At 35.5% G+C, this 11455-nt stretch overlaps 1 protein-coding gene across 1 annotated transcript in view; it reads right to left on the reverse strand.

Annotated features, from left to right (window-relative positions):
* Positions 1–8045: 8045 nt before the first annotated feature.
* Positions 8046–11455, reverse strand: part of LOC107697929 (homeobox protein Hox-C1a-like) — a 5684-nt gene continuing 2274 nt past the window's right edge. Inside the window, 1 exon segment of the mRNA XM_016498802.1 lies at positions 8046–8629. Within this exon segment, the coding sequence (XP_016354288.1) occupies positions 8277–8629 (353 nt within the window). The 3' untranslated portion in view covers positions 8046–8276.

Here is an 11455-nt window from a genome sequence, read left to right on the forward strand (position 1 = left end):
TAGAAGAATGCAGATGTACGTATAATGCTGGACCTGTGGGAGAACGAATTGACATATTGTTGTGATTTATCTGTATACATTCATGTTTTAAATATTACTTGCTAATATTTTGGAAAGGTGGGATAAAAGGGGTCAAAGACCTAGCCATTTTTAACCATATTGTTTGTATACCTGTGTGGAAAAGCATTATTTATTTACTTTGTTTTCCTTCAGTTAATTTACTCTCATCGCCACTTGCTCATTAATAATAAGGGCTGTGGATCAATGTGAAATATGAGCTGTAAACCCCAATGCCAGCTCTGGAGAAATCAAAATTGACCCGATTTACTTTCTTCATACACATTCCTGCTGTTGTTGAGCTTGATCCAGAAGTGCATGTTATTCCAAAATATATTTTTGGTAATGTGATGTCACTAAGCCTTTGTATGGTCATGAATTGTTGCTTGTCCTGTTGCACTCAGAAATATGTCACATTAAGGAAATAAAGCACGAGTTGTGAATACCATTTCTTGTTGACTTTGAGGCAAAGAAGCAGAGATGTGAAAATGTGAAAAGCTATCGGATCAGTGAACGCATGCAGCATGACGTAAATCATTTGGCAGCCGTATTTGTGCAGAATCATTATTTGTGCAAAATCTGCATCTTTCAGTAAGTGCAGCATCACAGAATTTAAAGGGAGGTTCACCCAAAAATGAAATTCTGTCATACTGTAATTTACTCACCCTAATATTGTTTTAAACTTTCTTCTGTAGAACATAAAAGAAGATATTTTGAAGAATGTTGGTAACCAGTTTCGGCTCCCATTGACTTCCATTGTATGGACAAAAAACATAAACTGTAACTGTTTGCTTACCAACATTCTTCAAAATACTTTTTTTTTCATGGAATGCAATGGAAACTAAAACTATTTGGTTACCAACATTCTTCAAAATATCTTTTTATATTCTGCAAAATAAAGGAATGCATACAGGTTTGGAAAGACATGAAGATGAATAAATAATGATAGAATTTTCATTTTTGGGTGGAATATTCCTTTAAAATGGTGGGCATATTCAAAAGAATTAAATATTTTAAAAAGTAATTTATTTAAAAACACATTCAGTTACTATTTAAGATAAAACCAAAAGGTATTTTGTTTAAAAAACAATGGTATAAACAGCAACAGCACCAATAAGAAACACATTCACTTACTGTATACCAATGAAAAAATGGTATTTTGTTTAAAAAAATAAAATAAAATAAAAAATAATATATATATATACACTTTGTGACATTTATTGATTGTTCTCAATAATAATAATATTGATGGTAATTCTGTATGATAGCCAGTGTGACACACATCTGGTTTGCTGTCATTGAAGGGGTACTTGAGCGTAAATGATGGCTGTGGGGTTCCTGGAGCAAAAATAAAGTTGGGAAACACTTCAACTCAATATTCCCAACTCAGACTCTCAAATCAGCGCATCCTGATTCCTGTTTAATACTGTCACTGAGAATACGGACATTTTTTGAAGCTCTTTGGAGACCATCATTTGATTCATGCCACCAAATGCAAGTAATGTTTATTGCTGTATAACAGTTTAAGTGCTTTCCTCTGAAATATGGGTTGGTTTTAAGACATATGGACAGAAATGAGAGGAAGGAGTGTTTCATTCACCAACGTCTCAGTTTATTTCGAATTACTTATTACAATCACAGCTGTTGATTCTGAAGTTTTATTGCAGATTTACACGTCTCGTGTTTACCTCTCAGTGGCCAGAGTGCCACATAAAAATGAGGAATTATCAAATGTACTTTCAAAAATAAAACAAAATTCCTTTCTGCCTGAAACAGGAAAAAAAAATCACACGAGTCAGCCAAGCCTTTTGAGGATGGAGCTAAATCTGACATCACGTATGATCGTGCACCTTTCTCGCTTCTTCACCCTCTATAAAATGCCAACATGCACAACCGCTCACACTTCACCTACCTAAAGCCATCTTTCTCTCTGGTAAACCAGGTCAACAAACAAAAAGCAATTATGTTAGGCAGCTGCCGCCTGGGAGTGGGTAATTACAGTGCAGTGTGGACAGCTTCATTCTAAACAGGTACTAAAAGCATCATTAATCATTTCCATCATGATGCTTCAGTCCGTTAACGATCACGTGATGTGCCGCCGAGGGCCCGCCAGGGATGGAGGCAGACTGCTGTGGGAGACGCTGGCGTTCGATTGGCTGGCGGCAGAAGTCCTCGTGGAGGTCAGCCAGTCAGCAGGCCTGACCCTCCAATGACCTTGTATCACTTGACCTTTGAAGGGCTCGGGATCACGCCTTGATATCGGTTGGGTAGCGCGCGAGGCAGAGGGAGGGAAAGATAAATGGCGCGGTGGAGGAGAGGGATGAATGAATAGGAGAGAGGGGGAAGATGGAAGACGGTTAAGATGAAAAATAAAACTGCGGGTTGACTGAGCACCAGGGTTTTTCGCTTATGCACTGACTGACCAATAGAAATGCACATCTTTATTATGCAGCACAGATGCATTTTTAGGTCACGAAACCTGTATTTTTGTTCAGTGGCCGCATTAAAATGCATTGCAGGATTGATTATCATTATGCAATTGCTCAAATAATTAACTCAATTATTTGAACAAATAATTCATTCCGATAATGCTGTCCGTCGTAAGGTTCTGCACCCATTCGACATGGATCGCAAGATTGAGCACAATGTCTTATCTGGAAGATAGGGAGAAAGACCGCGTCCTCTCGTCTCCCCCTCCACCTCCATCTCTTCCTTGTGTGTCTGTGAGGCTATCACTATGGCAACCTCACTGAAGGCAGAAGGGAAGTGTGTGTGTGTGTGTGTGTGTGTGTGTGTGTGTTTGGGGGGTTGGCATAGTTCAGACAAATAAGCATCGGAGAGCTCATTTATTAATTTCTGGTTAGTCGAAAATGTGAACATGAAAGGTCAAATGTGCTTGCGTTTGCATATTTGTTTCGCACTTTATAGCACACATTCAATACGGAAGGTATGAAAAATAAGGTTTGTTTTGGTGAGTGATGCAACGGAACCCAACATATGGCATTGAAATTGCGCGTTGTATCTGTTAAGAAAAAGCCTTCAGATATTGCTATTAATTTTTTCTGCATTGCTCTTTGTTTTATGAGGAATATGCCACTTGCTTTTGTGCAATAAATGTAGGTTTTTTTTTCCCCTTTATGTTTTTGTACCACCCAAGAAGCCTAAATATCAGCATCAGCAAAATATACAAGCTTTCAGGTCTCTGTAGTGCTCGTCTGCATCTTTTCAAAGGGCAATCCAAACCTTGAGAGTCCGCAGCGCTACACCATAGAGGTCAACGCTTGTTTCCCAGAATCCACACATAAAGGCCTCCTTTATATATGCCAGCTTATACAGACAAGTGAGTTGCACTGTCACAATCACCTACGCACTTAAAAATAAAGGCAGTTTTCACCTGTGGAACCTTTTTCCACTATAAATATCCTTTTGTCCATTGGAAAGGTTCAATGGATGATGAAGGTTCTTCATGGAACCATCAATGCCAATAAAGGACCTTTAGTTTTAAGAATGTAGAACCACCATCTTTGGTTCTCCAAAGAACCATGTTGTTCTTAATGTGAAGAATATTAAAAAAAATCTAAAGAACCTTTTTCCACTATAAAGAAGGCTTTTGTCCATTGAAATGTTCCATGGATGTTAAAGGTTCTTTGTTGAACCAGCAATGCCAATAAGGAACCTTTATTTTTAAGAGTGTAGTGCACTTATTTGAATACAAAACCCCCTGAACGTAACCTTGACACAGTTTCACCTCGTTAAGTGTCTCCTGTTCTCTGCCTCATTCGGATTCCTAGACCCTGGGCTTCATGCTCCCCCTCCCCCTTCTCCGAGAGCGCAATTTCTTAGCCAGCTAGATATGCTGAGTGCTGCTGTTTGCTTTGTACACAGAAATTCGCTGAGGCTGTAAGCTGTCCCCAAACATCTGTTCTCGGGAGTCGTAAATGGTAGGAGAAACGAGGGCTAGAAAATGGTCTGTGTGCACACGCCCTGTGCGTTTTTTTATATATATATATATATATATATATATATGCAAGGTGCCTTAAAACCTTCCCTCTACCTTCCTCTTTTATGTGTGCCCTTGACAAGCAAACAAATGAGTATCAGTTCTTCGTTTTACTGGTTGCAGTGCAGAAGAAACCGATACAATGTCTGTTTGTAATGGACACTGTGTGTGGGATGAGAAGAGGTGTTGGAAGCTCTGTGTCTCCTTTTGTGTACAATAGTAACCAGCCATTTTAAGGACCACCCATCAGAAGCAGCCACATAAGTGAGACATGCAATGGCTTTTAAAAAGGACAGTATGAAGACAACTATATTTTAAAATAGCCAGTTGACATAGCAATATTATGTATGTCTAAAAATGTTCTGAACATTTCTGCATTTTAAGTATTTTGTCATATGATTTTTTTCCCCCTCCAAATATTCCAATAATTTAACATTAAGTTTTGATGGCTGTGAAACTGTTTGGGATGATTTTATAAGTATTTTATTAGTATTATGCAGGCAAATATAAATGTATATCAGTGTATTTCTTATTAAAAGGCACACATTTTGTATAATTGTGATTTTAAGATATGTTAATGTAGATTGATTGAGTTGTATAAAAATTGTCTTGTGTTCACATTTGAATCTAATCCACACATTTATTTGCATATATGACATTGTTTAATGGTATAGGAATATGTGGACAATTAATTACATTTTCTATTCTTTTGGTGTACACTTTTGCAAAAACTCTATAAGTCAATATAACGTTTTGTTAAACCTACATAAATAAATAATAGTAATAAAATAAAAAATAAAAATAAATAAAGAATAAAATATCATTTTTCATATATCATTAAATATAAATGATTTATTATTATAATTATTACTGTTGTTTAATTTTGCTTAATCTTATTTACTTATTTTTATTAACTGATTAACACAATGTAAAATAAAGTAAAATAGTAATTTGCTGATTTACTTATATTTTGTTAAAAATAAATAAATAATAAAATGTCAGTATATGTCATTGAATATAAATTATATAAATTATTTTTTTTTTTATTGTTGTTTACTTAATTTTATTTACTTATTTTTATCAACTGCTTAACACTTAATGTAAAATAATGTAAAAAAGCGATCCTTCATTTTATTTACATCTTTTTATTAACTGATTAACATGTAAGGCAAAATAAAAAAAATAAAAAAAAATAAAAGAATTTGTGTTTTCATTTAGTGTGGTTGACACTTGTAGCAGAATATAACATTTTTATTTCTGTGTATTTGCATCCAGAATCATTTCTGCTCACAAATATCAGGCCTCTAATACAGAAAATAATATATGGCTTTGGTCATCATTCTAAGAGCATCGCTATAAGCGAGGTAATGTCGTTTCCTCTCAATTACGGAGTAAAATGCAACAGTGCAGTGAGGATTATACTTGATCCAATCGCGTTATCAATTTCTGCACCCACATGTCATAACGTGGGCATTAAGCTCCTGCATGCGGATGTAACTGAGCTAAAATGCACATCGGTTTGTGTAGGTGAAATCTAATGAGCTATACTAGAGGAAAACTTCCTTCCTGAACGCTGTAAATGTTCATGCGTCAAACGTTTCGAGAAGGAATCTACAGTACCGTAAACAAGCCTATGCTTTTCTCTGTCCTAAACCTGGCGACATTAACTCCGCATTCAGGCTTAAAAGCGCGTAAAAATAATAGTCATATATCTATTTAATAATATGATTTAAAAAATGAAACAAAAAGTGCTTGGAGGGTTTTGAATTTCCACTGGCTATACAAAAGATTATTATCAAATCGTCTGTTTTAATCTCAGTTTTTACTTTTTTTCTAGGTTGTATTAGACACACACACACACTTGAAAAGTTTATGCAGCAAGTAATATAAATAAAACGTATAGGTGAATACAATTATTACAATAACATAAGTAGTAGAAGGAATAATAATAATAATAATAATGCTATTGGTTGATGGTTTTGCTACTTTTGCTGAATTTATCTTTTTAAATAATTTTTCAAAGCTTTAATTAGAAGCCTACACTGTAACATGAGAATACACATTTAAAAAAATGAAAGAAGTGTGAAGATACCGCAAGGGCAGCACAAATTAATAAAGCAGCCTTTTCTCTGTGAGCCACTGACCGGGTCACTGCTGTCTCGAGGCGAAACAGAGGTCAAGAGGTGAAAGGTGAACTCTGGAGTAACTGCACATATTGGCAGGCTCAGGCATGCAAGTCGTGCTTCGTGCATATAGGTTTCCTAATATGGCGAGATGATATGTTTTCAGTAGGCCTAAGTCACAGAAATACCTCAAGAAATATTTAAATCAAGCCCTCTTGAGGAACGTTTATTTCTATTAATTTTATTCGCCTTTATATTGTTTGTATGATTAACGCATCTCGATTTTAAGGCTGCTGGAACATTTTTAGGACATTTAATGTAATTTAACAAGACTAATTTTCACGGTTCAGATAATTTTTCTCTTCACGAGACTGTAGTGCTTTTGTTAGAGAATTTGCTTGCTTTGATACAAGGGGGTTAAATATGCAAATCCCTTCTAATTAAAATTATATTGTATGCAGAACAAAAATGGAATTTTCATGCAGCGAAAAAATAGCTCATTTAAGGAATAAGTAGGCTATTATTGTTTTGCAGATTAATATTGTGAAGAATCTAGCATGTAGTCTTTTTATTTTACTATGCGTTGTCTTAATAATGAAAACAATGAGTGAAATGAAAAAGATGGCTTTCATTCAAATGCTGTAATTATTTAAGCCATCAAGGCAAATCAATTAAAAGGCAATCAGCTTAAATCCACATCACATCGATAAATCGATCGTTTAGAAATGTCGATAATCCCCTCTCTCGTTCCAGATAATTCCAGCAAATATTTCTGTCCTTGTCCGTTGAACATCACCAAACAAAAAGCGAGACTTATGATTATACAGGGTAAATAACTTCATATGTTTCTCCAAAACATTTTAAAGTTAAATTATGATAAAGTATGCCATCTGAATAAAATACACCCTGAATCTATATGCATTCAAAATGCAAACGATGTTTACGCCAAAAAATAATCACAAAAAGCCTCACTTTATTCCTCCACCGTTTTTCTAGCTCTCAATGCACGGCTTTGATGCTATCAAAATGAGGAGTTGGTATCAGAAGGTTCAACCCGTGGCACTCGATTTAACCTCTTCCAGCAATAAATTGGTGGAAATACACGGCTAAGTGGAGGCACTTTGTACGTTGACAGCTTTTCGCCATTATTTAGAAAGACGCGTATCACCGATCATCGTGCGGCGCTCTTTATTTGCAGATAAAAGCACAAGCAGCATGAATATGACAGACACAGTATGTCTACGAAACAGCAGCGAACCTGTTGAGTGTTTCTAAATGTGTGCAGCCTAACGTCTAAATATTAGATGTGCATTTTTAGATTTTTAACAAACTAAATGTGTTCGCGTCAGATACTGTACATGCACGTTTAAGAATGTTTTATTCCACGCCTATTTTTTTTTTTTTAATAGTAGGCTAATGTAATAACAGTACTTTAGCTCAGATATTCACTTCGCTGCTTATTAAAATAAAAAATAAAGGCATTATTATGTAGAGATGCTTTGACGAATACAACCAGTTAACACGTGTTTGTTTTAGAGCCAGGAATAATAATCAGATGAGACCAGTGTCAGAAATCAATTTCTTTTATTAATAACCGATAATTGCCCCTGTATCATACATAAAACGTAGTATGCTCTACATTTTAGTCAAATATTTTATACCTATAACTAGATATGCCTAGGATGTAACGGCATAAAATATAGGTAGTTTGGATAAAAATATTTAAAAAATGTCGTTAAAATATTAACGATTTATTTTCTGATATTTAATAACAGAAGAAGATTCAGAATGAAAAAAAAAAAAACACACATAGTATATAAACAATTATTTTTATTTTAAAGTAAGAAATAAACTATAAAGTGCATTTTAAATAAATCCGCTTGCTTCAACAGGTGAGCAAACTCCTTTTTTTATCATAGCGAGTTACTGCTTTATTTTCTTAAACAATTGGATCGATAAATAAATATTTATGTTTGGTGTCAAAACTTCATTTTGGGTGTGTAAATATATTTTGATCGTTCACTCTCTTGTTATAACGCATGCTATTCACGTGATCGTTCGGATTTCTGTGTAGCCTAGCAGCCGTCCCAACAATCTTACCCTACTAGAAATGATCTTTTGTCAGGAGATGAACAAGTGTCTGTTTTTTTCGAATCCTCATCACACCCAGAAATCAGCATTAATCCCGGAAATATGCCTTCCCGCAGCATTTTCTTCTGTTTCATGCGCCTGTTTTGAAACCAGATCTTCACTTGTGTTTCGCTCAGTTGGAGAGTGTTTGCGATCTCCAGCCGTCTTGCTCGAGTCAGATATTTGTTGAAATTAAACTCCTTTTCCAGTTCTGTGAGTTGTTTGGTTGTAAAATTTGTTCGTGGTGCTCCACTCGAAGGGTCCTCGTCAGGATCTCGTCCGTGGTCAGTCTTCAGCTACGGGTCCAGATGTGTCTTAGCTGGGAAGGCAATGCAATAAAAAAAAACATAAGCTCTAAATTTTTTAACAAGCAAGCGAATAAATATCGGTAAATTCAGTGCTTAACATCCTTGCATGTTATTTCACGTTTGTATACCCTTACAAAAAATTCATAGGCCTAATAATATTTTAAAACAGAATGTCAGTGTCTTTAAAAATGTGAATTTTTATAATCTCAGATGAAGCAAATGTCAGCTGCAAATTTGTTGAAAAACACGTTTAACGAAACACGTCAGTTTTTTTACTGTTAATATATTCAACTATACAATTGCTAAATATGCATATAAAATATTATTGGCATTTATTAATCATGCTTTTTATTTTAGGCCCAGCAAAATTGAAACCAAATGATCTCTTATTAACAAAGCAGCATGTTCTGAATGTAAAATTATATAAACTATATAGGGTCAAATAAAATACTATTATATTCATATGGTGCGGTGCTGTCTTATAATATTTTAATATTAAATAAAAGACCTCCATAAAAACGTAGCTAGTATTGATAATTCGCTAAACGAATTATCAAAGTCTATGTTAGACTGATTCAGAGTGGGTTTAAGTGATATTTGAACCAGTTAATTCACTAAAATATGCCTTTAGGTTAAGTTTAATATATTTGTACTCCTTTTGTAAGAGAAAAATCATTTCAAAGTAAAATTAATTTTGATGAGTTTGTTTAGATATATTCAAAATATATTCTTCCGGATGCCACTTACCAAGTACAAATTTTAGAAATTGTAATCACATTTTGATTTAACATTTTTGTTTTTAATAGCAGAAATAATATTTGCCAGGTTTCCAGGATGGTCACTCATTCTGCTGCAATTACGTTTAATAGTGAATGACTGTGATTGCATGACCGTCACCTGAATGCAGAGTTCTTGTCTGTATCAGCTAAACAGGGGACTGTCTGTCTGTTTGCACCTCACAGATGACTGCAGCACAAGGGCCAGATGCACTGTCCATCACTGCTTGCCATAAAAATCTGCCAAAAAATGCTGCTTTGCAGTTTGGTGCTACATGACTACTTTGCCCAACCTAGTATGCCCTGCAATTAATTGAAAACCAAGTGCATCCAAATCTGCCTTTCTTTGTTAATTTAGAATAGCATTAAATCTGCAGTTTAACCAAGCTAGCCAACTGACAGCTGTTTTAAGGAAATCAAGCTCATGTTTTGTTGTTTGCTTGTGGTGTTTGTTTGTTGAAACACAGGAAGTTGCACATTCCTTTAAGGCACACACACAGGTGTCAGGCGGGAAAATCCCCTGGAGTGATAGAGGCGCACTGAGCCCTCACATACTGCTACAGTTGCAAGTGTCTCTCTAACCTCTGTGCCATCTGCACACCATGTGTAAGAGTGTGTGTGTGTGCTTGTAGTCATGTCATTGCAGTCAAGGACCTACAGTTTGAACAGACAGAGGACATACAAAAACAAAAGTGAAACTGCACAATGTTTTGGTTGCGATAACAAAAAAAAACCTGAATCTGACTAAAGGACTTTCTTTTGTTATTGCAACCAAAATGTTATGCATTTTTTTCTTTCTATTTTCCTGCATGAAGTCAATTAAAACGCTCTCCAATAGGCTGAATAAAACTCTAAATGTCACTAATAGCAAGCCTTCACCCTTTCTCTTCAGGCTCAGAGCACAAACAGTTGATTATACAGTCAATTTCGAGAGCGATCTTTATCTCGCTCTCACCGTGCAAATGAAAGTAAACAGAGATATGAAAAAAGCAATTGTAGGGTCACCTCTAATATTCACAAGGGACGTTCTAACAATCAGTGCATTCACTGACAAATATGAAGTAATTAAGCAATTTCCTTAGTGTGCATGAAAACACTGATGAATGAGTTACTGGATAATAGAATTGGCAGTCGCCAGAAGGCATAAAGGAATCAAACGAAACATTTGAGGAATGACTTGCAAACTTGGAAATGGCCAGCCAGCCAGAGGGATGATGTGGCCCACTAAGCCTAAAAGAGAGCAGGGGATCGATAAAAATTGCCTCAGTCATCTGGGCATCCAGCCCACAGTAATTCAGGTGCTGTCAGGGTATAATTGAAGAATGACGCACGGGGACTATGTGCACTGTACTGGGGGATCCAGTCAGACACTCTCTATAAGCTTTTATTCATGTTGTGCAAAATAAACATTTTGATGTTGCCCAGTAAAAACAATAACCCTCACAATGCGTGGAATCTCTCACTTAAAGGGATAGTTTACCTAAAAATAAAAACTCTGCCATCATTTACTCATCGCATTCCAAAACTGTATGACTTACTTTCTTCTGTGGAAAAATGTCTCTGTATAGTGGGATTCAATGGGGTCCAGTGTTCTAAAATATCTTCTTTATTGTGGAAAAAATTAAAGTTACAAAGGTTTGGATGACAGAAATTTCATTTTTGGGTGAACTATTCCTTTCATAATGTTCTTTATCCCTGTAATAATTTTTTTTCCTTTTCTTTTTTGCATTACGTCATAATGAACTCAAGTAGCAGAGCAGACAAAAAGCATTCGCCCTACCATTTAACATTTGACTTTGGCTGCTGTGTTGATGTGAGTATTATCTTAAGCACTTGTTGACAGACCTCTCATATATCATCATACGTTTTCTCCATAAGGCTTGCGATAAATCCAAAGACATTAACCACAGAGGGTAGGTCACAACCTATAGAGACCATTTTATACTCCTCTTTAAAGGAAAAGTTCACCCAAAAAAATTTTGGGATTTTTGGATGTACTATCCCTTTAAACCTTATGTGCTTAAAGAGACTGTAATGTAGGGATGAGTGCAAAAAGTGTAA

This window comes from Sinocyclocheilus anshuiensis, unplaced genomic scaffold (assembly GCF_001515605.1).
Source record: "Sinocyclocheilus anshuiensis isolate Anshui unplaced genomic scaffold, SAMN03320099.WGS_v1.1 scaffold78, whole genome shotgun sequence".
NCBI classification, from domain to species: Eukaryota; Metazoa; Chordata; class Actinopteri; order Cypriniformes; family Cyprinidae; genus Sinocyclocheilus; species Sinocyclocheilus anshuiensis.